Raw genomic sequence first — 27,752 nt, forward strand, 5'->3', positions numbered from 1 at the left:
AGCACTTCACCTCTTGAGAGAGTAGCGCCATTGGGAAGGCCCAGAGTGTGTGGTGCCCCGAGTGCTGTCTGAGAGCAGATGCAAAAAACGGCAACTTTGTGAGAAGGCAGCTTCCCTGATCCCATGGAAGCCGCCTCTCTCCTCCCCCCCCCCCCCCCAAACGAGGAGGAGGTTTAGCCTTGCTGAAATGACTGACACATTCCTTAGGCTAGTTCAGGGGTGTCTGGATGCGTCAGGTGCTGGCCATGCCGACCTGTTTAGCGGGGTGGGGGGGAGAGTCACAATACATCACATGAGATGACAATGCAAGTTTGACACCCCTGGGCTAGTTATTTCCTGGGAAAAAAAACTCAGCACTGAAGAGCCTCCGGCTTCTAGGATACCATTTTTTCATCCCTGGTTTTACCAGCATGGGGATACCTCTGTCGGGTAGGGCAGGGCGAGGGGTGTACCAGTGAAGCAGTGTGTGGGCCGCCTTGGGGACTCCATTTCAAAGCCTCTTTCGCTTGGAGCCTGAGAAGCCTTCCTGTTTGCCACCTCCCTACTTTCCACCATGGGCCCCGTGCAGAGTCCATATAATGAGGCTTCTGTGTGTAAGGGGGACTTCCAAGCCATTCTTGGCAGCCTAGGTGATGGGAGAAGGGTGTCTCCCAAGGACAAGGCAGCAGCCTGTTTGGGCTGCTCCTGCTTATGACTTCCAGGGGTGGTTGGGCCAAGAGGGCAGCTTGCATTAAACGAGTTTTGCAGAACTTTTACCTAGCAGCTTGAATAGCTATAGGATTTCTTGCCCTTTCTGATGGGCAGACAGGGCAGGGTGGCCAGTTGAGACAAGTGCAGCTCTCCTTTCAAGTGGCGGAATGGGTGATGGACTCACACTGGGTGTCTGCCAGGGGTGATGCAGACTTCCAGAGCCGGAGAACGTCAGGCTGAAGCCACTGCTCCATCTTCAGAGGTGTGACTCAAGCCTGGCAGGTGTCAACTGAGCCCTTGTTGGCCCCTCTAATCATTTCCCAGGTAAAAACAGCGGTGGACATAAAATTGGTGAGCTATCCTTACTCAGAGCCCTTGCCATGATCCAGTTGGGCAGAGAGGAAGTGGCAGGCTAAAAGGGCGCACATCTACTGTTCATGCAAAGTACCTTCCAGGAAGCCCCATCTTCACAAAATACCTCACCCATCACTTGCCACTGACCAGAATGCTGCTGTTTGCTTTATAGCGCACCATTGCTGGTCCTACCCTGATACCCTCATCGGGGCAAACCTGGGTATTCACAGCTGCTGATTGGAGGTGGAGTGGATAGATTTTGGGGGCTTAATGGTTGTCCCAAAGCTGCAGGGAGCATCGGATTCAAGACCACGGTGTGATCGAGAGCATGCAGAAGTGCCAGTAACTTTTAGGGAGCTGCAGATAAAGAGGCTACATTTGTACCTGTGAGCTCTAAAGTTTGCCCAGCTTCAGTGGACCAATTATAAGGTCACAATATACTTACATAATGTGAATTTTTTAAATTACATATGGGGCTTTGAGGATTTAAGCATGGGGCATTTGGTGGTACAGTCCAGCTGCTATGTTAGTTCAAGGTTCGTAATATAGTCCTAAAAATGATTAGTGTGTGATAAGACAAGAACACCTGTCCGCATATTGAACTCTAAAAAATTGGAAAGAGGAAAAATGACAACTAGCAGCAGTACACACTTGCTAGGAGTCAACGATTTAGAGTGATTCAGAGGTCCTGTTTGCACAACTAAGGATCTCGCTCATTTCAGTTGTTAGTGCCCTAAGTAGGTGTGGATGGGGGGGGCAATGGCCTAGTGATTAAGACACAGCTTGTGGGGGGATCCATATTACACAGTAACTGGTTTCTGTACATTTGCTTGTTCAATCTGGGAAAAATGGGAAGATTCAGCCTTTGGCTTAAGACATTTAACTGCACCATTTTGAGAAATCCACTCTATTTAACAAATGCAAGTTGCATCAAACCATGGCCAGTTGCCGGCCCAGATTGTCCTGTAAATAACAGGTGTTTTCCATCTTCTCATTGTCCCCAAGTACTTGGGGATGGGGGTGGCTTTGCCCATCTCCCAGCACTGGGCTGTGGTGCGTCAGGCTGAGAGGGGAAGCAAGTTTAAATGGCCCAAATAAGGCAGTATGGGTTGATTACAAAGTAATTTGCCAAATTTCAGCACAGTCAACAAACCAAAGAAACTTTGAGTTTTTAGCAAAAATTTATTTGGCATATCTTGATTCATATCGCACTGCACAGAGCCTTAAATCTTATGTACACTATAGCATAGGCCCCATTTTAGAAATGACATAAAACATTTGTCACCATGTAGGGAAGGAGAATTCTACCTTTGAACCTGGGCTGCAGTAAGTAAAGCACAAACAAAATGATAACCAATTCTATGTAAGCGATACAAAAAGCTTGTTCCAGATCAACAGGCATAAGCACTGAAGCAGCTTGTTCTCTCGTCTTTGTGCTGTAAATATTCCTTTGCAATTCAGAAACGTGAGTTTAATCAGTGTAGTTTTCAGAGGACAATAAACAAACTTGGCTCCTTGAACAGCTGATTTCTCAAGCTAGAATAAGATGATTAAAAATTTTAAAATTCTGAGTCAGGCAGAATAGCCCAGTGCTTAAAAGGAAGCTTGCACGCAAAGCAGTAATCATTTAAACAGTTTTCATGAAAGATAATCAAAATGTAGATACTGTCCATTTGTATGACGGCAAACAACAAACTGCCTGGCATACGCAAACTAGTTTTGAAGCTATGTCAGTGTCATGAAAATGTTGAAGCCAAAGTAAAAAGTTACAAGGCAGACTTAGTGTCTTACTAGATACACATTTTAAAAAAACACCAAATATTTAGAACCTCCCAATCTGAAGATTCCACCACTTTTTACATCACTGTTTTCAAAAATGCATTTCAGTAATTTTTTAGCTCTTATAGTTTTTTGTTTGATATTTCATGTGTCCCTGCAAAGACTAGAGACCGTGAATATTGTGCTGAAGGCTGTAATGGACAACCCATTTTACAAGGGTCAGTTTGTGGAGAAGATATTGCTGAACGCCCTTTGGCAAAGTCAAAGTGCAGATATAAGTTATCCATCCAAACCAGCAATTGCCAAGTCTTGGGAAATTTCCAAGAAAGGAAAGGGGGAGAACATAGAAATGCCAAGAATGCTGATATTTCTTGGATTATCATAACTTCTCCAATTAGAAATAAGAAAATAATTTCCATAGTGCAAACATCCCATACAAGGAGGAAATATTTACAAAATTTCATCTGTACATTATGGCTTTTTATATTTTCATACAAAGCACCCCAAAACAGGAGATTTCTTTATAAAATATTTTCATATAAAATTTGGCATTTTACTGGGATTTATTGGCAACTCTGCAGGTTACCTCACTCTCTTTGTGGGCACCGTGGCTGCCAGTCTGTTAGGGCCGATTGGTGGATTGGGTGTGGGTAGAAGGAAAACCAAGGGCAGAATAAACGAGGGTCATTGGTGGGCAGAGAGAACAGAGGCAAATTGAGGCCCCTCACTGAAGAAGAGGGCAAGGAAAACCTCCAGCCATGATCACTGAATTAGTCTAAGGCCCCTTGTAGAGAAATGTCCATCACCATCATCGAGAATTCAAACGAGGAGCCACCTGAAGTACAGACAAAAGCAGTAAGAGATGTTGTGGGTCTTTCCTCAGAAAGAGGCCCGACTACTAGGTGCCCAGCCCAGGGAGGAAGGTGGCTGCTTTCAGCTTTGGCAAGCAAAGGGTTACTTACGACTGCCAGATGACCATTCTTGGCTTTGGCTATCAGCAGCTCGGATCCCGAGGTGAAGTCAATGATGCCTTCCTTGCCTTGTCCAACTGTGAATTTGATGCTGGGGAAGTGGGGAGAGTCAGGATTAGGGTATGTCAATGGCCAGGGAGAAAGATTTTCAGATGCCACCAGGAAGAGCCTATATCAACACATAGCCATGCCAGCTCAACACTGCGCTATCTTGAACAGAACGATCAAAGGCAAAATAAAATGAACAACTCTCAACATTTGTACCTGTTCTCAGCTATGTGTGCAATTATATAAATTAGGCCACTGTAATCTTAGACTGCAAACTGGCCTTTTGACATCACCGTAGTGAATTTGTAGTTGTAAAATATTGTCTTGTTATTGTACTGTAAACTGTTACTCTGCAACAGGGAAAATATTTAATTTTTAATTTCTAAACAACAACAAAAAACAAAGTTATGGAAATAGAGACTGATAACATAGTGCCTTGCAAAGTGTGCCATATGTTTCAACATATGCCCACAGAAGACCAAACATGTATCAAATGTAAACTACTTGAATTATTAAAAGAAAAAAGGGTCTAGAAGCAACTCAATGAACAAAGTGAGAAATCCCAATCTAACCAAAAGACCACACCAAAATAAAACAATTGAGAGCGAACAGCTTTTTAAAAAATTACCCCATATATGAACATGAAGAAAACAGATACACCCAAACTGAACACAATAATGAACAAGCACCTTCTGTAAAAAAACAAGCCTACATACATACCTAAAGAGCAGGGCTGAGGAAAACATGTCACTTTTAGAAGAAAACAACCAAGGGCAAAGCCCCTACTATCTGTCCTAGCTCCACTCCAATGAAGCCCCTCTGGAACTGAACAGTTCCTTTCATAGCCTCCCCCTGGAAGAAAATAGGCAGACACCCACAAAAGAGCATCATCAATAGTTTCTTTAAGAAGAGGCACAGCTCAGCATTCCTGAGACAGGAAGGGAAGCATTCCAGACTTCCCTAAGAAAAAAATGGTGAATATTGGTGGTAGGGGATTCAATTATTAGGGGAACAGAAACTATAGTCTGCAGACCAGGCAGTCAATCTAGAGAGATCTATTGTCTCCCTGAAGCAAAAATCAAAGATGTAACAGTACTTTATTAAAATAATAAACCCCACGGATTATTACCCCTTCCTCTACACATTGGGACCAATGACACAACAATGAATCTGAAAACAATAACAAGAGATTATGAACAGCTATGGAAAACTGTTAAAGAATTAGAGCTTGACAACAAGTGGAATTAGAAGCACAAGAACTGGAAAAAATATATTTGGAAAATGACTGGCTCATCTTATCAAAAGGGTTTTAAACTAAACTGAATGGGGGAGGCAATCTTCATGACCTTTAAATCCTAATTCCAAGCAAAAGTCACTAGATAATTGCATAAGGAGGTAGGGAGTAAAGAGAAGAAATTAAAACGAAAAACATAATGAAGTAGTGATGGGAAGGATGGAAATCCCCGTAACAAAGTAGAAACATACCCAATACCATAAAGGACTCAAATGCCTATACACTAACACTCAAAGTTTAGGGAACAAACAGGGTAAACTTGAAGTATTAGTATATGAAGGCAGATATAATACAGTTGCCATTATACTGAAACTTGATGGGATGAAACTCATGACTGGAATGTACTGATAGAAGGATACAAATTATTCAAAAGAAACAGACCTAACAAAAGAGGAGATGGACTTGCATTATATATAAAAGATCACTACATCTCTACAGAAATACACAAAACCATGGGTGAAAACCTAGAATCCATATGGGTCAACATAAAAAGAGAAAAAAATGACATTGCCATAGGCGTATACGACAGGCCACCCAACCAAGCAGAAGAAATAGATGAACTCTTTGCTAACCAATTAACAAATGCATATAGAAAACATACCACAGCAGTAATGGGAGACTTTAACTATCCTGATATCAAGTGGGAGACAAACTCTGCAGCAAGTGGGAGATTGAAGAGATTCCTAACCAATTTAGCCGATAACTTTGTCATCCAAAAGATGGAGGAGGAAACCAGAGGAAAAGCTATACTGGACCTAATTCTTACTAATAGACAAGAAGAGATGGAGGGAGTTGAAGTTGCAGGATTTTGGGCGAGGGTGACCACGTCATATAGGAATTCAATATAATGCAAACACAAATAATACAATATTATCCAACCAGTATTTTAAACTTTAAAAGAGTTGATTTTAACAAACTCAGAGACAGCCTAAGAAAAATCCCACAGATAAAAATCGTAAAGGGAAAAATAACTCAAGAAGCACGGGGAACTCTTGAAAAATATGAACATAAAATTCCAATACAGTACAATACCACTGAAAAAGTAAAACAAGAAATCCAAGAAGAAACCAGCATGGTTTCACAAAAGGGTAAGTACAAACAATGGAGGGACATAACTAAGGCAGAATGTCAGCAGATAGCCTGAATCTGCAAAGGTGAAGTCAGAAAAGCAAAGGCTCAGAATGAACAAAGACTTGTAACAAAAGTGAAAGATAATATAAAGAGTTTCTTTCAGAATATAAATAACAAGAAAAAAGTCAAGGAAACAGTCAATTCACTAAAGAGAAAGATGGCACGGAAGTAACAGGCAGGAGAGAGAAAGCAGAGCTGCTCATTCTTTGCGTTGGTCTTCACACAAAAATGTCTTTACAGTTATGTTTTTTGGTAAGTTGGACTATAGTTTCAGAGTAGAAATAAAAATTAAAATAAGCAAGAAAACGGTAAGAGGACCCGTCTGATCTTGATTAATATAAATTACTGGGATCTGATGGGTTACAGCCAAAAGTTCCGAAGGAGCTGGCAGATGTTATCTCAGAGCCATTGTACCATATCTTTAAAAAATTCTGGGGCTACCAGAGGTTGGAAAAAAGCTAATATAGAATAGAATAGAATAGAATAACAGAGTTGGAAGGAACCTTGGAAGTCTTCTAGTCCAACCCCCTGCCTAGGCAGGAAACCCCTACACCACTTCAGACAAATCCAACATCTTTTTACAAACTTCCAGTGTTGGAGCATTCACAAATCCTGGAGCAAGTTGGTCCACCGATTAATTGTTCTCACTGTCAGGAATTTCCTCCTTAGTTCTAAGTTGCTTCTCTCCTTGATTAGTTTCCAGCCATTGCTTCTTGTCCTGCCCTCAGGTGCTTTGGAGAATAGCTTGACTCCCTCTTCTTTGTGGCAGCCCCTGAGATATTGGAACACTGCTATCATGTCTCCCTTAGTTCTTCTTTTCATTAGCCTAGATATACACGGCATTATAAAGTGGTATTAACACTTCACGTGATCTTGATGTGGTTCCCAACTTCAAAAAAGGAGTTGGGGAAACAGACCCTGGAAACTACAGACCAATCAGCCTAACATCAATACCTGGGAAGATACTGGAAAAAATAATAAAAAACAGATCTATCAACATCTAGAAGCAAAGTTATAAACAAAGTTTGTAGTAGCCAGCATGGGTTTGTTAAAAAGAAATCATGCCAAACCAATCTTTTTTCATTCTTTGGCAATGTGACTAAATTAATAGACCAGTGAAATGCTGTGGACATAGTATAGTTAGACTTCAGCAAGGCATTTGACAAAGTAGACCACAACCTATTTCTTGGTAAGCTAGAAAAATGTGGGATAGACAGCATCACCACCAGAGGGATTTGTAACGGGCTGACAAACCATACTAAACAAGTAGTCCTTAATGGTATTACATCTAAATGGAGGGAAGGAAACAGTGGGGTACCACAAGGTTCCATCTTAGGCCCAGGACTCTTCAATATGTTCACAAACAACTTAGATGAGGGAGTAGAAGTGGAACTCATCAAATTTGCGTACAACACTATGCTGGCAGGAAAAGCCAAAACAAGCTCAGGATCCAAAAAAATATTGACAGATATGAACAATGGGCCCTATCTAACAACATGAAATTTAATGTGGAGAAAAGCAAGATTTTAGGTGAAACTTGGCTCAAAAACAGTAACTGTGTGAGGGATCATGGAATCCTAATGGACAATCACTTAAACATGAGCCAGCAGTATGTGGCAGCATCCTAAAAAGCTAATACAATTCTTGATTGTATAAACAGGCATAGAATCAAAGTCACATGAAGTATTAGTACCGCTTTATAAAGCCTTAGTAAGGCCACACCCAGAATCCTGCATCTAGTTTTGGTCACCACGTTACAAAAAAAGATGTTGAGACTTTGGAAAAAGTGCAAAGAAGCGCAACTAAGATTATTAACAGCCTGGAGAAAAAAACATTTGAAGAATGGTTGCAGGAATTGGGTACGGCCAGTCTAGAGGAAAGGACTGGAGTGATATGATGGCAGCATTCTAGTATTTGAGGGGCCTCCACAAAAAAGAGGAGGAGGTCAACTTATTTTCCAAAGCACCCGAAGGCAGGATAAGAAGTAACGGATGGAAACTAAGCAAAGAAAGAAATTAAGCCTGAAATTAAGAAGAGACTTCCTAACAGTGAGGACAATTAACCAGTGGAACAGCTTGCCTTCAAAAGTGTAGGTGCTTCGTCACTGGAGGTTTTTAAGAAAAGACACCAGGTGATCATTTTTCTGAAATAGTACAAGTTCTCCTGTTTGAGCAGGGGGCTAGACTAGAAGACCTCCAAGGTCCTTTCCAGCTCTATTCTATTCTAAGGATTCTAATCCCACTGGCGTAAAACATTTCATTTCTGAGAAATGAAATAAAAACCAGATCCCTAGCTGCTGTTTTATCACAGGCTTTGCTGCCCCCTCTGTCTTCCTTGGAACCAAGAGGCAGCTGAGCCAAAGAGCTCAGGAGGAGGCGGCCTGGTAGTCCCAGGGCAAGAGCAATCCAGACCAGGCTTCAGCTCCCAGCCTGCTGGAAGGAGGACCTGGGTCTGGACTGGGTTCCTCCCTATCCAAATGAAGTGCTTCTCTGGGACTTGTTTGTGCCAGAAGCCATGAGCCGCTTTGGGAGCAGGACTGGGTGTCGATCCCTGCTGGGAGCCCTGGAGAAGGGGCAGCAGCATCCAGCCCAAACGCAGCAGCGGCCATAGAACCATATGCATGAAGTACAGGTTCATATTGCTCAAACTCACCTGCCCTGATTGATGTTAACACTGTTGACTTTGTTGGCACTGATGGCAATTTTAGTCAGAGTCTCAATCACAAAATCACTCTGCAGCACAACATCTCCCTGAAGGGAGAAAAGATCCAAGAAGGGGGTTTTAAAAGGTTGCTGATGTGGCTAGGAGTCAGGCAGGGGTGGTGCTCTGTGGGGGCTCCAGGGCACACGGAGCTGCTACCTTCTGCTTGTTGTCCTGACGAAGCACATGGAGCACAAAAAGATTGTCGCTCAGGCTGCTGACTGAGATGCCTGCAAGAGACGAAGGGGTGCGTGTGTGAAAAGCAGGGTCACACGTCCCCTGGCTCTCGGCTGCCTGCCCCAGAGAGCAATCCGGGGTTTTCCGCAAGTCACACAGCTTTGCCAGGGGAGGACAGGCTGGGCACCTCTGCCTTGGCTTTCTCCCTTTCCAGACCTGCTGCGGAGCCAATGCCACTTGACTCCAGCAAAGCGTCGGGAAGAGAAGCTCGCGGGATGCCAGTCGCCACCTTGTCTAGCAGGTCGGGCGAACTCTTATCCAGCAGTTGACCCAGGCAATCTGGCGGCAGGGGCCGGCACCCATGGGTGCAAAGTCTCCACCCTGGAGTAGGGCTTGGTCACGCTCACACGTGCGCTAGCAGCCCTGCTGGCTTCCCAGCCTCCCTGTCCCCTTCCCCATTGGCCGAGGTGACACTTGAGGAGTGTGGCCTTGCACCCAATCGGCATTGGGGAGGTCTGTTTGCGACTGGCAGGCCTCTCAAGGGAAAGGCTCCTTTTCCAGCTGCTCTTTCCCTTCAGCTCTTTTGTTAGGAGGACCAGGCTGAAGGTTCCCACTTTATGACGGACTAGGTGAATTTAATCCCGCACAGCCAAATGTAAAATGGGGGCTCAATGTAAGGAGTCACTGAAGCCCTCCTGTCCCAGCTGAGCCTGTGGAGTGGAGGGGCGGGGGGGAAACAAGCCCAAGGCCAACTGGAACAGGTTGCAGCCCCTCTTTCCCAGGCTGTGTTTTGCTCCTGACTGAGCCGAGGGTGGGTGCCAGGCTCTGGGACTCCCCCCTCACCCCCGAGTCTGATCCTATGGAGAGACGGAAGTCTTTGCGCCCATCCCTGCTTCCTCCCCCTCCCCCCCCTCCCCTCTGACCCCAGCTCAGGCCGGATTGTGTCTTGTCTCGGAGTGGGAGTGGAAGAGCCTCGGAGCAAAAGGGCCACTTCCCCTCCCTACCTGTGAGGTTGCCGTAGTCGATCTGCTGCTTGACTTTGGATTCTTCAACCAGCACAGCTGCATTCTGGGTGAGCAGCAGCTGCCGGGCACGGGCCTTGTAGCCCTTGCGGTCGTACTTGATCACAGGAACAGCGTACTAAAAGGGCGGCAGAACACAAAATGAGGCTTTTCATGGGTGGCCTTAAACTGCCAACAGTGTCTTCCAAAAAGTATATTGTTTTTACCCTGAGATAATCAAGAATCTTGGCCACCTTGAAAATGTGTCAAACTTTAGCAAGATGAAGAGCTCTAATTCGACCCTCTGAGCCCAGGAAGCTGAAGCCTCTCCCTAAAGTGCTTTGCAGGGGGCCCCAAGCCCCGGTCCGTGGCATGGCAGCAACCGCGCAAACAAGCGAAGCCCAATCTGTTGGATGCAGGCAGTATGCAAAAAACAGACCCCCTGCGCTCCGCAAAAACCCCGTTCCCTATGAAACCGGTCCCCGGTGCCCAAAAGGTTGGGGGCCACTGGTATAAAGGATCAAGAGAAGTCTGACACTAGGAAAAGCAGCACCCATTCAAAGGAAACAAAAAGTGGCAGGTACAGCTCTACTTCAGGGTTCACAGGAGATCTTCAAAAAGATCACAAGAATAATCCCATCACAAACGGCTACCTTGGAAAGTCCAATTAAAAAGTCCAATTTCACTGCCTATGGATTTAACAGGCTCATACTGTACGGGGCAATCAGTAACCACCATTGTGAGAAGGGCCACCGCCTCTTCTTAAGTCCATACTCTGCACCTTCTGCATTTCATCTCCACTGCATTTAGCCCTTCAATATCATTTCATTCTTCCTCTACCTACAAATACAGAGGCAGTTTGGTCTAGTGGTCAAAGCATCTAGCTAGAAACCAGGAGAAGGTGAGCTAGATGACTTTGGGCCACTCACTCTCAGGCTAACCCACCTCAAAAGGGTGTTGTGAGGAAAACAGGAAGAAGGCAGCTTAGGTAAGTTTGATGACTTCAATTATTTATGTAAAATAATAAAGAATTTGTATTAGTCCCAATTCAACCACATGCGTATACATTTCCTGATATCAAAATAATGCAAAGTGGATTATATTTTACAGAATAGTATGTCTTGCAAAACTTTAAGATCATACAAACTTAATAGGATTGTTTTGCCTGAATCCTTGGGTCTCTCTTGCTTGTCCAAAGAAATCACCCTAGATCAGGGGTGTCAAACTCAAGGCCTGGGGGCCGGATCCAGCCTGTGGGGTGCTTAGATCTAGTTAGTAGAGCTGCCCTGGAAACAGCAAAGGACTGGCCCATGGTGCCTCTGCCGGCAAAAATGGAGCTCGGGAAGGCCGCAAGCGCTCAGGCCACCACAAGCCCCCCCCGACACAAGTGACGTTGAGCTGGCCACACCCAGCTGGCCACGCCCATCTGACCCCCCCCAGGTCAAACACAACCCTAATGCAGCCCTCGATGAAATCGAGTTTGACACCCTGTCCTAGATACACACTGAACCCCAGCAGAAACTGGGCTGGCAAAGCTTCTCAGTATCCTGTCCCCCTCCCCCACTGACGAGATGGAAGGACCGAGTGGACACTCACCTTAAGCGCCTCATTTCCCAGCACCTGAAGAATTTTGGCATTTATCTCTTCATTACCTGTCATCCCCCACCCAAGGAAAAAAGGGAAAGAAAGAAAAAAGAAGTTAGGAGTGACTTACTAGAAAAGTGACATTTCGCCAGATTAAATAGTACTTACCAAGTCGAGTATTAAGGAAAAGCCTAGGAACACTTTGGGGGTAATTGTCCTTTTTCCCCTTAAATATCTCACTGGCCACCACCTTCTGCTCGAGCTGCAGGGGGATCAGATAAAGACAAAAGAACCAGGGTTGGGAAAAGTTTGGGTAATTCTGAAAAATGAGATTATAAAAGCCCAGCCCAGCACAATACGGCTGAAAAAGAAAAACAAGAGCTCCCAGAAGAAATTAGCACAGCTACACAAAGAATTCTCTGATAAACAAAAAGACCAAAGGGTAAGCATAAAAAATGGAAAGAGGGCACATAACTAAGGCAGAATACCAGCATATAGCCTGGATCTGGAAATATGAAGTCAAGGAAACCTCAGGCTCAGAATGAACTTGCAACAAATGTCAAAAATAATAATAAAAAAACGTTTATTTCAACATGTAAAAACAAGAAAAAAAAATAAGGAAGCCATTGGTCCCCCAGTGGGAGAAGATGGCAAGGAGGTGACCAGTAGTAGGCGAAAGCAGAGCTGATTAATTCATTCTCTGCATCTGTCTTCACACAAAAGGAAAAAATAGTCCAAGAGTCCAAAAGCAATGCAGTGATAGACAGACTAGGAATACATCAGAATAGGCAAGAAAATGGTAAAAAAAATCTACCCATTCTAGACACGTTCAAATCACCAGGACTAGATGGATTATATCCAAGAGCTCCGAAGGAGCTGGTAGATGTGATCTTGGAACCACTAAACAATATCTTTCAAAGGTCCTGGAGTACTGGGGAACTACCAGAGGACTGGAAAAGAGCTGATGTGGTTCTCATCTTCAAGAAAAAAAAAAAGGAAAAAAATGAATCCAGGCAACTACAGGCTGACATCAATACCTAGGAAGATCCTGGAAAAGATAATCAAAAAACAGATGTGCAAACACCTAAAAGCAAGCAAAGCTATTACTAGAAGTCAACATGGCTTTGTCAAAAACAGATCTTGCCAGACAAACCTAACTGGATTTTTTGACAAAGTGACTAAATTAGTGGACCAGTGAAATACTATGGGATATAATTTACTTGGACTTCAGTAAGGCATTTGACAAAATAGACCACGATCTACTGCTGATGAGCTAGAAGGAGGTGGGTAAGCAGCATCACCACCAGATGGATTCGCAACTGGCTGGCTAATCACACCCAACAGAAGTACATCTACATGGGGAGAAGTAAGTAGTGGGACAGCCCAAAGTTCCGTCTTGGGTCCACACTTCAACATCTTTTAAAATGATTTAGATAAGGGGCTACAAGAGGAACTCATCAAGTTTGCAGATGACACCAAGCTAGGAGGAATAGTCAATCCTTTAGAACAGGGGTCCCCAACCCGCAGTCCATAGACCGGCACTGGGCCGTGGCATGCCAGAAACTGGGCTGCAGCGCAAACAAGCAAAGCCCTGTCCACAGGATGCAGGCAGCACATGAAACCATGCCCGCTCCAGTCCACAGAAAACCTTCTCACCACAGAACAAGTCCCTGGTGCCCAAAAGGTTGGGGGCCACTGCTTTAGAAGACAGGGTCAATATTCAAAAGGATCTAGGGCAGCGGTATCAAACTGTCAAATTGTCAGGGTGGCATCACGTGACCTAGGACCTTTTCCCCCAGGCATGGGCGTGGCCAGCACGTGGCGCATCTGGCCCGTGGGTCAGCAGTTTGACAGCCCTGATCTAGGCAGACTTAAACATTGGGTCCTGTCCAATAAAATGCAATTCAGTGATGAGAAACTAAGGCTTTACAATTAGACAAGGAAAACCAAACATACAGACGTAGAATAGGTCTGTGGTGGCAAACCTCTGGCATGCAGAGCCCTCTCTGTGGGCATGTGTGCCGTTGCTGCAGCTCAGCCCCACTGCGCACGCTTCCACCGGCCAGCTGGTTTTGGGGCCTCTGCTGCGCATGCGCGGGGGGTGGGGCGCATGCACGGGATATGCGTTTGTGTTGCAATTTGGGTATGCGCGTGTGTGTGCTTTCGGCGCTCAGTGCCAAAAAGGTTCGCCATCACAGGAATAGGTGGTACCTGACTGAACAGCAGTAACTGCGAGAAGGTTCTAGATTCCCTAGTGGGCGACCATGTAGGCCTCACCCAGCAGTAGGCTACAGTGGCAAAAAGCCATTGCAGTCCTAGGTTGCCTCAACAGAGGGAGATCATCCAGATCACCTGAAGTATTAGTACCGCTATATACTGCAGCAATTGGATGCAGTATTCCAAGTTTGGTCACCATGATACAGAAAAGATATCGAGAGGCTCTAGAAAGAGTGCAGAGAAGAGCAATAAAGGCGATTAGGGACTGGAGGTTAAAGCATACGAGGAACGGTGGCAGGGGGATAGGTGGCTTATCCAGTCTGAAGAAGAGAAGGACTAGGGATGGCATGATAGCATCTTCCAATATTTGAGGGGCTGCCACAAAGAAGAGGGGCGGGTGTCCACGAATTCTCCAAAGCACCTGAGGGCAGGACAAGATAGAAGCTTATCAAGGAGAGACCCAACCTAGAACTAAGGAGGAATTTCCTGACAGGGAGAAGACTCGATCAGTGGAAGGACTTCCCTCTAGAAGTTGTGGGGGGCTGCAACATTTGAGGTTTTTAAGAAGAGGCTGGACAACTGGAGACTTTTTTATTAGGTATAATAATGGGAAAATATGATAAGAAAACTAGAGTATTTAATGCCACATTTATTAACGGCAGCAAGAATAACTTATGCACAGAATTGGAAAAATGATAGTATACCACCAGAGGAAATGTGATAAGAAAAATACTAGAGTGTGCCAAGATGGAGAAGTTGACCATGGAGATAAAGGAAAGAGAGGAAACGGTTTATTATTTGACGTGGAATGTACTGTATGATTGGTTAACTAATAGATATAGAGTTGAATGGAGAAGAAGACAATAAGATAACAAGGTAAAAGATATAGTGGACAAAGATAGATTAAGCAGCATAGACTAGTGTATAGATAGTTAAAATTTATGGAAAAGTATGTATACCATCATGAAAGCATTGTAATGAGTGGAAATGATGTTATATAAGAAAAATTGTTTAATAAAAAACATTTTTTTTTAAAAAAAAAGAAGAGACTGGACAGCCATTTGTCCAGAACAGTCTAGGGGCTCCTCCTTGGGCAACACTGTCGCTCTGACTCCTGACTGGCTGCAGCACTGGGCCCCTTCAGGGATACCCTTGGCTGCCGTCAGAGTCCAGGAGTCCCAGGGACCACCCCTAAAACTCAGGACCCTCTGCCCACAAAACTGCTGGTCAGAATGACCAGAATCAATCACCCCTTGCCCAGCCTGTTCCCAGAGAAAAGCCTCACCTGCGCTTTCCATTCGGGGCTGATTCTTTTGCAGTAGCTCCAAACCATGTTCTGCATGCAGAGCCCCCTCAATAGCTGGGACGCCTGAAGAAGGAAGGGGGCAGTTGAGGCAGGACCGTCAAGGGGCCGTGGCTGGGGGGAGGACAGGGAGGGGCTCGCTTGGCCAGAAAAGCCCGGCCTGGATGAGCACACGCACACAGGAGCGGTAGGCTCTGTGTGGGCAAGGCACGGGGGGGAGGGGGGGTGCACGGACTCTGCCAGAGATACCCCAGTCAGTGCTGCCGCTGCTGCAGTCCATGCGCTGAAGGCAGCTGACCACGGTCTGCTTGTCCACTCGCAGGGAAAAGCTCCTTCAGGCCACCTTCACCCTGGCCCAGCAAGACTTTTGGGCCAGTGGACCCCCGGGCTGCGAGGCCTCCTTTCCCTGCCGTCCCTTCACACCGATGGGCACCTACCTCTCGCAGGGAAGGTGGCGGCACCGGCCAGGACTTCTCCAGGACCGTCTTTGGCAGGTTGCGCTTCAGGTTCATCAGGAAAGAGTAACGGATGTAGTCCAGGAAGTATTCGTTCTCAGGGCAGCGGGAGCAATTGCGGTAAATGAAACCTTTGACGAACCTGTGGGTGGGAGCCTCGCTCAAGAAGGCTGCTGCCGCTCCCCCACCCCCCCACGCCCATTCCAGGATCCCCAGCTTCCCACACCAGGGACCAGCAGGTCACCCAGAGGGTCCCAGCACAGGCAGGTCTCTGGGGAGAAGGCAGCAGCCCCACCGGGGGCCAGGTGCATAAAGACCCCCACTGCCTCCTCCTCCTCGCCCCCAGCAACAGGACCCAAGAGTTCCTCTTGGAGAGAGATGGGCAGTTCAGAACGTGAAAACAATAAAATTAAAATAGAGGGAGCTATAAAACTCCCTCAAGACCCCCACTCCAGGATTCTGCACCCCCAACCCTTCCCTCGCATGGGCAGGGTCCCTGGGGCCTGAAAGGAGGCCCACCCCTGCAGCAAAACCACGACTTTTACATACCGCCGGATTATCTCCACTGCCCACTTCTTCTTGGCAGCCTTCCGGCGCCCCAGAGTGCCACGCCACCAGGCCTGGATAGTGACCGCTGCAGGAAGGAACAGGAAGAAAGCTCAAGGGCTAAAGTACCCAGCCCCAGAGCCACCCTGCACCTGCGTCCCATTCCCCTCTTGGTCTCAAAGCAGCCCCCACCCCGTGGCGCATCCCTGGGGAGAACCCAGGTAAGCCCAGCCCGCCTGCCCCTTCCAAGGCAAAGCTGGGCATGACATCCAATTGCACTGTACCTCACAAGTGATTTGAGGGGCCGCCCTCCCTACCTGAATGCTTCATCTGAAGGTATTTCTTTCGCCGATAGAAACCTCGCCAAGCAGCTTGGATTTTTGTGGCTTAAATTGGGGGGGGGGAGGGGGGGAGAGGGAAAAGATGAGGGTTAAGCCAAGCAAACGGCGAGGTCGGGTCAGCCTGACTTACTTAAAGATGCCCGACAGACCTACCTAGGCTTTGCTTGCGAACTTCCAGGGCTTCTTCTGTGGCAAATAGAGTCTTGGGAAAACGAATAAATATTTTTGTCCTGGAAATAAACACATCTGTGAAAGAGAGAAGAGCCCCCTTTTGCTTCCGCAGACAAAGAGCAGCTCCCACTGTCAAACCGTTACCTGCCCAGCTTGTACTCTTCCTGCTTGAAGCCCAGGTGTTTCAGGAGGGCTGCCACTCCCTCCTGAGGCTTCCCGTTCCAGGTGGGCCACGTTTCAGGACACAGAGATTTGTACCTGGTCAAAGAGGAAAGGCCAGGTGGCTCATAGGATGCAGGAGAGGGAACGAATGCCTTCAAAAGGCCTGCTGCTACGATGGCCACTGAACTAGCCTGGGCAGAAGAGGCTTGGGGGTTGGCACCTTGGGCACAAGAGAGGGAGGGATGCCAGGGCACAGACTGGGCAGCCAATGAAGATCTCTTCATTCCTCGCTAGACTGTGCCCACCCGTTTGTGCCTTCTAAAGGGCCTGGAAGCAAAGCCTGGACACCTGTCTTAGTGCTGTACCTTTGCAGAAAAACCTCGTATTTCCGCCGATATGCGAAGCCAGCCCTGCGCACTCTGAGGTTCTCCATCAAGCCCAAGTATTTCACTTGGTGCCGAATCAAAACTTCATCAAAATTGCCTGGGAAAATAGGGAATCCTCCTTGGAGTCCAGAGCCAGTTCAAGACAGGCAGCCATCCTTCTCCCCAGCCAGCTTAGAAAGGAGGGGCTGGGCAGCCGAGCCCCAACCTCAGCCATGCTTTAGGCCCCGGTGGGCCAAGCGGCCAACATGCACGACGCAGAGGAGAACCAGGCAGGGATGCCAGGGGCAGCCCTTCTCCCCACAGGAGTGTCCATCCTCAGCCTGGGCTCCAACGCAGAGCGTCGGGGGAGGGCGTGTGTTTGGGGACCCCTGCTGACCGGGAAGAGCCCCTCCCACCTACCAGCCTGCTTGGCGTGATTCGGCTTGATGCAGCGGACGTAGGAGGGCTCCTTGGACATGAGGATCTCCATCAGCTTCAAGAGGCTGTTCTTAAACTGGGTGATGGCCTGAAAGGCGAGACGGGCCAGGGAAGTTGGTGGGGTGCTCCCCCAGGGGGACGGCAGGGGGGGCGAGGGGCCCCTCTCCTAGGCCTCACCGTCTCGGGTCTCTTCTTGCCGGTCAGCTCCGTCCTGTCAAAGCACTGGGTGATGATGGGGTTCTCCGAGTCGCACATCGCCTGTCAGGGCAGCAAACCAGACCATGGGAGACTGCGCGTCTTTCTTAAGGGGGGTGGAGGTGCCCCACGGGCTCAACCGGCGCTTACCCCCCCCCCCCCCCCCCCCCCCCCCCCCCCCCCCCCCCCCCCCCCCCCCCCCCCCCCCCCCCCCCCCCCCCCCCCCCCCCCCCCCCAGACTCACCTCCTTGAGGTTCCGGAAGAGCAGGTCATTGTTCTTATCCAAGAAACCTGGGGGGAGAAGGTCAGAAGCCCACAAGGTGAGCAGCAGTGAGGCCACCTGGGCGGGGGCCGGGCGAGGAGGGGACGCAGCCCGGCGGGGCTGCAGGGAGGCTGACCTGCCACGCTGTAAGTGACTTCCCCGGCGTAGTGCAGTAGGCGGAACTCTTCCCGCCCCAACGACTTCCGGGTCTTGGCATCGGCCAGCTTGTGGCTAGGGAGAAAGCAGGGCAGAAGGTCAGGATCGCACCCGCAGCCTGGCCAGACTGGTTCAGCCAAGAACCTGGGGGAGGGGAGGGAACCCCATGGCAAAAGAGGGGGGTCAACAATAGGGTAACAGAGTAATAGAGTTGGAAGGGACCTTGGAGGACTTCTAGTCCAACCCCCTGCCACGTCAGACAAATGGTGATCCAATCTTGTCTTAAGAACTTCCGGTATGGGAGCATCCGCACCTTCTGGAGGGAGGCCGTTCCGCGGATGACTTGTTCTCATGGTCAGGGCCGTCTTAATGCCGAAGGCTTTGGGTTCTCCGGTGGCTTTGGAGAGCACCTTCTGCGGGGCTGCCCCACCCTCCCCTCTGGGGTGCCACGGTTACAAGGAGAAAGGCCTGAGGACCCCAGCTTTGCCCCCAGCTGGCCGGGGTGGTGGTGGTGGGGGTCAGAGGGGGTTGGGGTGGAGCCTATAAAACTCCTGAATGGACCGGCCTCTCCCAGAGAGAGCACTTCATCTTTTCAAGCTCCTGTGGCTGTTTTATTTTTTTTATTTTTTGTGCGTTGTTCATGTTTGCATTTTGTAAGCTGTCCATACTGTAGACGAGAATCAAATCCATCAAAGGCCAAGCACAAAAAACCCACCCTTGGTCTGAAAACCCTGCCCCCGCTCCTCTTCCTGGACTCACGTGAGGAAATGGGGGTGGCTCCTAATGGTCTCCTCTAGCTTGTCCAGAAAGGTCGCATCTGTGGCTTCCCCGGGCCGCAGGCACTCCTCGTCCTGCAGACGACGCCGAGGGAGGAGGGGGAGGGAGGGAGGTAGATTAACAGAGTTGGAAGGGACACCGTGTCTCTAGTCCAACCCCCCCCCCATGCAGGAGACCCTACCAGACCAGGCGCTGCCATGGGTTGATTGTTCTCCCTTCAAAAAAATTTCCCCTTTTCAGGTGGGACCTTGCACCAGCCGGCTAGGGATTAACGACTTGGAAGGGACCCTGTGGATCATCTAGTCCAACCCACCACCCAAGCAGGAGACCCTACACCATTTCTGACCATTGGCAGCTTCTGTTCCATGGGTTGATTGTTCTCCCTCCCTAAGGCTTTATAGAGCGGATGATTAGTCCCTCCCTTGATCTCGACTGTATCCCTCTGTTAATGCAACTTGGGATTGCGTTGGCTTTTTTGGCGGCTGTTGCTGCACACGGCTGGCTCCTCTTTAGCTGGCTGTCCACTAACAGGTGCTGCTATTAAGCCTGGTTTCACGCAGTCTATGTGTGTCCTTTGGGTTTTTCTTGCCTAACCACAAGACCTTACTTTTCTCTACGTTGAATTTCATGTTGTTAGAGGGCCCAGGGTTCCAGTCTGTCAAGATCCCTCTGGTGTCAGGATCTTGACCCGATCATCTAGGGTGCCAGCTGGAGGTCGGGGCGCCTCCCCTCGGCTGCTTTACGCATGAGCAGCCCGTGTTGTTGGCAGAAGGCCAGAAGGGGGACAGCTCCCCAGATGTGTGCTCCCTAGAGCTCCAACAGACCACCAGCACAGCCTCAGAAGTGGGCCTGGGGCTTGTGGGGCGGGTGGTGAAAAGGCCCGGGGAAGGCCACCCTGCCTCCTCCTCCTCCGACTGGGTGGGTTCTTCCGCTTCTCTGAGGAGGACTTACCAAAATGGAGATTATGCCTTTGAACTTTTCCTCCACCAAGTCACAGATGATCTTGTTGTTGAAATACTGCACTGGCTCCCACTGCCGTTTCACAAAGAGAGATCCGATTCAGACCAAGGGCCCTGTAGGCTCGGGGGGCAGCTCCCTCCCCAGCCCCAGCCCACCTGAGCTGCCCCGTCCACCCCGGCTCCCAAAGCGGGGGAAGCCACAGCCTGAAGGCAGGCCAGCCCGGTCCTCCCGCGAGGCTCCCCCACCTGGGGGTCAATGTGGGCGGGGAGGGGGCTCTTACCGCGATGCCCTCGGCTTCGTACTCCTCTTGCTCAGATTTCAGGGTGAGCTCTATGAAGAGCTGCTGCAGTTTCTCATTGCAGTAATTGATGCAGAATTGCTCAAAGCTGCAAGGAAGCAGAGGACGCTCTGGGAGGGCTGATCCAGGGCAACACACACACACACACACACACACACACACACACGCACACGCAGAGGGATGCTCAGGCCAGCTCCGCAAACCCCTCGTGCAGCACAAGATCCTCGGAAAGGCTTCCCCCGAAGCACAGCTCTGCATCTCCACAGCAGCGGGCTGTGGACTCTGCAGAGCTGCTAGGGAGCACGGACTGAGAGCGACCCCTGCGTGTCAGGCAGAGCCTTGGATGGGCTGCCAGTCCAGCTGCCAAAGGATTCCCAGCCGGCGGGGGGGGGGGGATGCCCAAGGTGCCCGGGAACGCACCTGTTGTGCTGGAAAACCTCGAATCCATAAATATCCAGCAGTCCCAGCACGGTCGAGCTTTTCCTCCACCCCAGGGCCTCCGTCTCCTAGGAAAGAAGGCAGAGAATAAAGATGGCGGGGACCCCTGAGCTCTCCCCTTCTGGAGATCTGAGGGAGGAAAAGCGGCCCCTCCTCCCTCCTCAGGTCTGGCCTGCGAAAGGGGTCCTCCTCCTCCTCCTCCTCCAAGGCAGCAGCAGCAGCAGCCCAGGCAGTCCTGCCAGCACGCACGCACGCACACACCCACACACGCACACAAAACCAGGGCCCCTAGCCCAGCGCTCCCCCCAGAGGAACAGGAGCAGCGCCTCGCTTGACGGACCCCGTGATTCGTTACAGGGGACGTTGTAACAACTCTCCTGTTTCTTCCGCTTTTATGTTGAGGCTGTTAAGTGCCAGGCGATGTCCGCACTCGGAGCCCCAAGCCCATCGATCCCAAGGCAAGCCTGGCCACTCTCTGATCCCTGTGAAAGGGCCTTCTCGACAAGCACGGGCGGCCCGAGTGCCTTTTTCGAGTGCAGCTGCTGCCCAGGCCAGCAACAGAGGGCCCTGCCTGAGCCCCCGAGAGGCCCTTGCCCACCCCCAGAGACGACTGCAGCTGCTGCCCAGTGCGCACCGCTTCTCCCATTAGCCCAAGAGGGTCTACGGAGATCCTCCGTCGCGGTTGACCCACAGGGGCTTCTTAAAGTGGCAACTGGACTTCCTTGTGTTTCTCTGAAGACTTTTCGCTTCTCATCCAAGAAGCTTCTTCAGTTCTGACTGGATGGTCCTTCCCTTCCCCACCCTCCAGTCAGAGCTGAAGAAGCTCCTTGGATGAGAAGAGAAATGCCTTCAAAGAAAAACCGGGAAGTCCAGTTGCCTCCTGAAAAAGCACCTTTGGGATTAGCCCAGGAGCTGCAAGGCACTGCATGCAGCTCCTGCCCTTAACCCAACGGAGTCAGGCAGGAACCGGCATTTCTGGAGAGATTTACCCCAGCAACTGACAATAGTTGAGGCTCGCAGTCAGCAAGACGGAGGAATGACAAAACCATCGAGTGACCATAATCAAGCAACCCAGTTAAAGCAAGACCCGCTCCCAGTAAAGTCAAAATAATATACAAAACCCGGCAAAAGCCGCTTGAGAGGGAAAAGCCCAGGAGGAAAGCGATGGTTCCTTAAAGCAGCAGGTGCCTAGCAGCCCCCACGCCTTGGGCTCCTGGGCTACCCGGGATCCGTGGGAAGCTGCTCCCCTCCCTCCAGGGAACCGGACCCTCCCCCGGAGCGCTCCTGGCCGGGAGAGGGGAAGCCTTTGGGAGAGCCAGTCACAGCAAAGGCAGGTAGGAGCGGAAGCTGCGGAAGGCTGGGCCCCAGGCCGGCCGGCAGTTGCCCAGCTGCAGGAACACAGCAGGGGCCGGCATTTCGCACGGCGGGGTCGCATGCCGGATTCTGCACCAAAACAACTGGGAGCACCTGCCCCCTCGGCAGGGAACCCATTTCAAATTACCAATCGTGCCTTGCCTGATGCAGCCCAGGGGAGAGAGGACAACAGGGCAGCCCCCTCAGAGTTTGCAGCGCTCCAATGAAAAGAAGGAAAACACAGGCTGGTCCCCCCAGAGGAAAAAGAGCCGCCGGGGGAAAGCGGCCGCCGGGGGAGGATCAGAACAGCAGCTGGCGGCTTTGCCCGAGGACCAGCGTTTCCAGAACTGGTAAGTAAGCCTCTGGCACGCCAAGGGCTCCTCCGGAGTGCCTCAAGGGCTTGAACCAGGGGAGAAGCCGCATTTCCTTCCGTTCATTTCCCTCGGAGGGGGGCCGTGGGGGGCGCTCCTTGAGAATGCCTGGACAAGCCTGGGCAGTTACTTGGCAAAGTTCTTCGGAAGTAGTCTGCCATTGCCTCCTCGCTAGGAGTGAGGGTCACCCGGCTGGCTTTGAGCCTAAGGCGGGGCGAGAACTCATGGCGGTTTACAGCTGAGTACCTTAAACAACATGTTTTTTACCCGAGCTTTGGGGAATTGTTTGGATGTCTATGACTTGTTTCTTGTTCTTCCGACTTAAATAAGTGCATCTTCCCATTCAAATCTGCGAAAGCAGCATAAAAAGACCAGAGGAGGAGAAAGCCAGCCACAGGAAAGGAGGCTTATAGATTCACGGAACGCAGCTCGCCTCCCAGGCAGAACCAGGCGCTGGGCAGCCAAAGCAACGCCGGAGCCTTCCCGACTGGCCTCCAGGCAGCTGGTTTTGGGCACACCTGTGGCTGGGTAAAACACACCTGCGGCTGGGCCCTTTTGTTTTGTTACGGGCAGGCAGGCAGGCAGGCAGGCAGGCCTGCTCCTCAGGGGGACAAAGGAACCAAGGGACTGCCCAGGAAAGAGGGCATCTCCTCCAGAGTGTGAGCTGCCTAAGAAACCCCTTTGGGGGCTCGCCCGGAAATCACTGAAAAGCACCCCCTGACCCAAGAAAGGGGAGCTGCTAGAAAGTCCAGAGCATTTCAGAAAAATTCCCTGCGTGCCAGACAAAGACGTTTTCCCAACCCCCCTTGGCCTTTCTGCACCACGGGACCCTTCCTGGCCGGCCCCGTGGCCCGTGCAATGCCCAAGAGAGCCCGTGGCCTCCCTGCTTGATGGCTCCTCGTTAGGCGCTGGTTTGTCTTTGGAAACCCAGCCTGCCCAGGGCTGGAGACGAGGCAGCCCTCCCAGTGGGGAAACCCGGGAGGCTGCATCGGGACGGCCATCGACCTCCCCCTTCTGGAAAAAGGGGCTGCTGCCAAATAAGGGTCCCCGTCTAAGCTCCTCCTCCTCCTCAGGGCACACCTGGCACAGCTCTCCCATTCACTGCGCGGGTGGCTGCTCCGGTAACCAACTGCGGTGGGCGCTCTTCCTTCCTCGCGGGTGAGTCCTCCCCCTTTTGGCTTGGTTGCACGAGCAGCACCAGCTTATCTTGCGCAGGGAAGAGACCACGGGCCTCCCTGGGCCACCTACCCCACCTGGTGGAGGCAGTGCAGCTCCTCTCACCCACCGTCAAGGGCCACCTTGCCAGGGAAAGTCTGCCGCTCCCTGGAGGCTCCTTCTGGGCTGGCCGCGCAGCCGTGGCCCACAATACCTGCAGGGGGCTGGTTATCCTTGCCATTCCAGGCACCTGCATGCTAGCAAAGCAACGTCCTTGCAGCCGGTGGGCATCCTGTTTCCTTCCTGGGACATTTGGCTGCTTCACGGGGATGTTGAAGCACAACCCCACTTTCTCTCATCTCCTTTCCAAGTTCAGAACCAAGGAGAGGTGAGCCCTGGCTATGAGGAAGAAGCCCCGAGGCAAGAGCTCCCTTGTGGGGAACCTGCGGGCCCTGCATGCACCCGGCCGCATCCCCGGCAAAGGCCAGCGACTGGGGCGCCAGAGACCAACTCACCTTATAGGCCAAGGACTTGTTTATCTTGCCCACCAGCCAGGAGAAGGTGCGCCCGTACACGGCTTTGGCCAGGGCGTCGCGAGCGTAGGAGGCCTGTTCCAGGCTGAGGGGGCTGATCAGCTGCAAGGAAGAAGAAGGAGAAGAGGCGCCACCGGTCCCCCCACTGAGCTCTCGCTACGAGGACCAGCACCCTTGGGACCTCGAGATGGTCCCCAGGGGGATTGCCCGGCTACCCCCCCCCCATCGTCCGTCCTGCTGGCCACTCTCCTCTCACCTCCTCTCCCTTTGCAATGATCTTCTTGTGGGTCAGAGCCTCCTGCAGCACCAAGTTCTCCAGGCCCAGGAGCTTCAAGCCAAGGAAGAGAGGGAGTGTGAGCGCACCGGCCAGTCCCTCCTGCGCCCGTGTCGCAGGGCTGGGTTTTGGGCAGAGAAGGTCCACCAGTAGCTGAAGGGGGCCTGCTGTGGCTGGGCTGCTCCAGGGGCGATCTGGCCACCCACCCACTGGGCAAATGAAGGGCAGTGCTGGCTGAGCGCAGACGACCCGAACTCGCCTCTGAAGCCAACCTCAGCTGAACCAGGGGTGGCCTCACTAAACAGAATACATTAAATTGCAAAATATATTTGAAAGCGCTTCCAAAGGCAGTTGGTACATTTCGCTTCCCGTGTATTTTTTTCATCATGGATAAAATGGAGGCCTGGAACAGATCCCGCCACTCACCCTGGCCAAGTATTTGATCTGGTTTTCCGTGGTCACTTGCGCACTGCCGTGTTCGTCGGTTGTAAATTGCACATTCCCCAAGTGCAACACGCTTGCAATGATACTCAGCAGATCCTGGGAAAGGAAGGGAAAGCCCTGTGAATCCAGCCCCGTCCCTAGGAGAGGCTTCTCCCAGCGGAGGGAGGGAGACAGGGCCAGGCCTCTCACCTCGACTTCGCTGTCGCTGAAGTTGATGACGGACAGTGCCCTGCGCACCACCTTCCAGTCGCTTTTGTCGTTGATGGAGGCAACCTTGGCGCACTGGCCCTGCGTGCAAAGGGGGCAGAACGGGCTCCTGAAGAACAGATCCCTGATCCCCTCTCCCCCCTCCCCACAGTACATGGGTGGCCGCCTGTTGGGCAAGCCAGGCGAGACCGGGAGACACGCTAAGCCCATTCCCCTGGGAGCCACATGACCGCCACCAGCGTGGTTTGAGGTGGCTGAGGCTGCAAAGAGCACGGGGGTGGGGGCACGGGGGCAGCAGCCCTGCAGGGGGGAGAGGGGCCCACCCCACCCACCCACGGCTCCCTTTACCTTGACCAGAAACTGGTACTGGTGGGGGCTCTTCTCCAGCCCCAGCCTTCGCAGCAGGTCTTCCTCCCCACCCTCCAACAGCTGGTAGAAGATGTGGAAGTTCCTCTCGCCGTGATTCTGGTGCACCACCCGAGACTTCTCCAAGAGGTAGTTCAGGATGTGGCCCCCAATGGGAGCCCCCTAGGGAACCCAAGAGGAGGAATGGGCGCTGCTGGTGAGAGGCCCCAGGGGTGGGGCTGCAGGGGTCCCAACGGTCAGCCCAACCAGCAGCAGCAGGAGGGGCGGGCAGGGAGCCCTTCAGGGACGGGAACCAGAGTCGGTGGGCGTATGCCCCCCCTCCCCCAGAGCAAGAGACCGGAATTCCCTTCCCCCCTGTTCTTAGCTGTCAGCCCAGAGCCCTCATCCACTTGCACACCTTGTAATCAAACTGGACGTCCATGTACTTCCCAAACCGGCTGGAGTTGTCATTGCGCAGAGTCTTGGCGTTTCCAAAAGCCTGTCACAGCACAAAGGAGAAAAATCCAGGTGGGAACCTTGCAGCCCCCGCCCCAGTCCCCCCCACCGCCCAGCCAGAAGCCCCAGGGCTACATGCTGGGGAGAGGGGAGGAGCGCAAGGCCACTCGTCTTCCCCCAGCCTGGAGACCAGGAGAAGCGCCACAGTTCCCTCCAGGGAGCACTTTCTTGAGCTGTTGGGGGCTGCGAGCTCCGGCCCTGCACATGCCACCGAGGAGGTCAAGATTTAAGCTGGCCTCTACACCCCCCAAAGCAAGGCCAGCACCCCCATTCCTCAGTGAGCTGCGGGGGGCGGGGCGGGGGTACCTCAAGGACCGGGTTGGACTGCAGCAGCCTGTCCTTCACTGTCTCCACCTGCTCGCTTGCAGGGCAGGTGACTGCATAGTACTGCAAGATCTTCTTGGTGGCCTCCGTCTTGCCTGCCCCGCTCTCCCCCGAGATGAGGATGCACTGGTCCCTCCTCTCCATCCGCAGCGAGCGGTAGGCGTTGTCAGCGATGGCATAGCTGCGGAGGGAGGGAGGGCAAGAGGCTGCCTGTGCTGCTCTCCCCCAGGAGCACATGAGGCTCCGGCTGTAGTTTGAGGGCTACTTGCTCAAAGGCCCACCCGCCGGACGTGGCACTCCCAGCAAAGGGCAGGAGCACCTCCAGGCCTCTCTGCCACACAGGGCTGGCAGGGGCAGCAGCCCAGAACTGGCAGGATAGCCTGGCAGGGTTTGGCTCCCACCAGGCCCAATGGGGCCAATCCTGAAGCAGCAGGAAGGAGAGCGCTTGTCCCCCCACCCCCAACACAGCTCCCCTTGGTCCTCTTGACCAGAAGCCTTCGGCCAGGCGCTGCCCACCCTCCTCTCCAAACGGGGGGCCCTCTCCCCATCGTTCCTGCTGAGCTGCTCGGCCGAGGGGTGCAAATGCCCTTCCGCACCATTCGCTGGCCTTGGCAGTGCAGTGGAGGAGGAAAGGGGTGGGGGTAGCATCACGCCTGTTCAGGTACCCACAGGTGAGGAGAGACTTCGTAGAAGCTGACGCCACGGTAACGGTTCATGTGCTGCTTACTGTAGATCTCCAGGTCCTTGTACGGGTTCACCGAGACCAGAACCGAGCCAATGTATGTCTGAAGAGGAAGCCAGCCCGGGGGAGGGTCAGGAGGGGGCAGCGGGTGCCCTGGCTCAGTGGGGCTCCTTTCAAGGGGGCCCACAGCCCCCCAATTTGGCCCAAGGACCAAAATCCTGTCTCCTTTCCTTACGTGATCCGGGCACCACAAAGATATTTTGGCTCCCCTCCAGCAGCAGCTTCCGTTGTAATCCAGCACCTGCAGTGGACTGCCTTCCCCAAGAAGTCCCCCCACACACCCCCAAGCCCAGGAAGAGTTCCCCCTGGGCCACTGGCCCCCAGCACTGACCAGCCTAAGCAGCTACCGGGCCACCCGGAGCAAGGGGGCTCCCTGGAGCCGGGCGTCTCTTACCTTGATCCCAATGCGAGGAGACCATCCCAGCCACCCAAGGGAGAGTTTTCACTTGGGGGCTGCCAAAGCCCCAGGAAGGAGCCCCCCGCCCACTAGGCCAAGCCAGATGCTCTGTGGAACCCTCTCCCTTTGGAGGTTAAAACGGGCCTGGCCGAGTTAGCCTTCTGTCAGTCCCCAAAGGCCTGCCTCTGATCCCATGAGCCTGAGGCCGCGAATGTCTTTCCTGGCTGTATTGCTCACTGGTCAAGTATCTTGCTCCTCTGGATGTTTTTCGTGTTTTT

At 51.6% G+C, this 27,752-nt stretch overlaps 1 protein-coding gene across 5 annotated transcripts in view; it reads right to left on the reverse strand.

The window, feature by feature from the left end:
- Positions 1-2,206: 2,206 nt before the first annotated feature.
- The window catches only part of MYO1C (myosin IC), a 37,468-nt gene continuing 11,922 nt past the window's right edge, over positions 2,207-27,752 (reverse strand). For all 5 annotated transcript variants that reach the window (XM_026721137.2, XM_087923850.1, XM_087923862.1 and 2 more), the window contains 30 exons: positions 27,005-27,120; positions 26,318-26,516; positions 25,914-25,994; positions 25,499-25,678; positions 25,133-25,231; positions 24,926-25,039; positions 24,482-24,553; positions 24,208-24,327; positions 20,796-20,881; positions 20,358-20,463; positions 20,069-20,149; positions 19,100-19,191; positions 18,321-18,415; positions 18,167-18,213; positions 17,905-17,985; positions 17,710-17,815; positions 17,290-17,407; positions 16,907-17,020; positions 16,745-16,821; positions 16,568-16,636; positions 16,254-16,338; positions 15,687-15,846; positions 15,232-15,315; positions 11,898-11,991; positions 11,742-11,797; positions 10,149-10,284; positions 9,127-9,197; positions 8,920-9,017; positions 3,786-3,885; positions 2,207-3,658 (listed from right to left, as the gene is read on the reverse strand). In XM_026721137.2, the coding sequence (XP_026576922.1) occupies positions 3,632-3,658; positions 3,786-3,885; positions 8,920-9,017; positions 9,127-9,197; positions 10,149-10,284; positions 11,742-11,797; positions 11,898-11,991; positions 15,232-15,315; positions 15,687-15,846; positions 16,254-16,338; positions 16,568-16,636; positions 16,745-16,821; positions 16,907-17,020; positions 17,290-17,407; positions 17,710-17,815; positions 17,905-17,985; positions 18,167-18,213; positions 18,321-18,415; positions 19,100-19,191; positions 20,069-20,149; positions 20,358-20,463; positions 20,796-20,881; positions 24,208-24,327; positions 24,482-24,553; positions 24,926-25,039; positions 25,133-25,231; positions 25,499-25,678; positions 25,914-25,994; positions 26,318-26,516; positions 27,005-27,120 (2,964 nt within the window). In that variant the 3' untranslated portion in view covers positions 2,207-3,631. The remainder of the gene's footprint in view (positions 3,659-3,785; positions 3,886-8,919; positions 9,018-9,126; positions 9,198-10,148; positions 10,285-11,741; positions 11,798-11,897; positions 11,992-15,231; positions 15,316-15,686; positions 15,847-16,253; positions 16,339-16,567; positions 16,637-16,744; positions 16,822-16,906; positions 17,021-17,289; positions 17,408-17,709; positions 17,816-17,904; positions 17,986-18,166; positions 18,214-18,320; positions 18,416-19,099; positions 19,192-20,068; positions 20,150-20,357; positions 20,464-20,795; positions 20,882-24,207; positions 24,328-24,481; positions 24,554-24,925; positions 25,040-25,132; positions 25,232-25,498; positions 25,679-25,913; positions 25,995-26,317; positions 26,517-27,004; positions 27,121-27,752) is intronic.

This window comes from Pseudonaja textilis, chromosome 1 (genome assembly GCF_049901715.1).
Source record: "Pseudonaja textilis isolate UNSWEBS1 chromosome 1, rPseTex1.2, whole genome shotgun sequence".
NCBI classification, from domain to species: domain Eukaryota; kingdom Metazoa; phylum Chordata; class Lepidosauria; order Squamata; family Elapidae; genus Pseudonaja; species Pseudonaja textilis.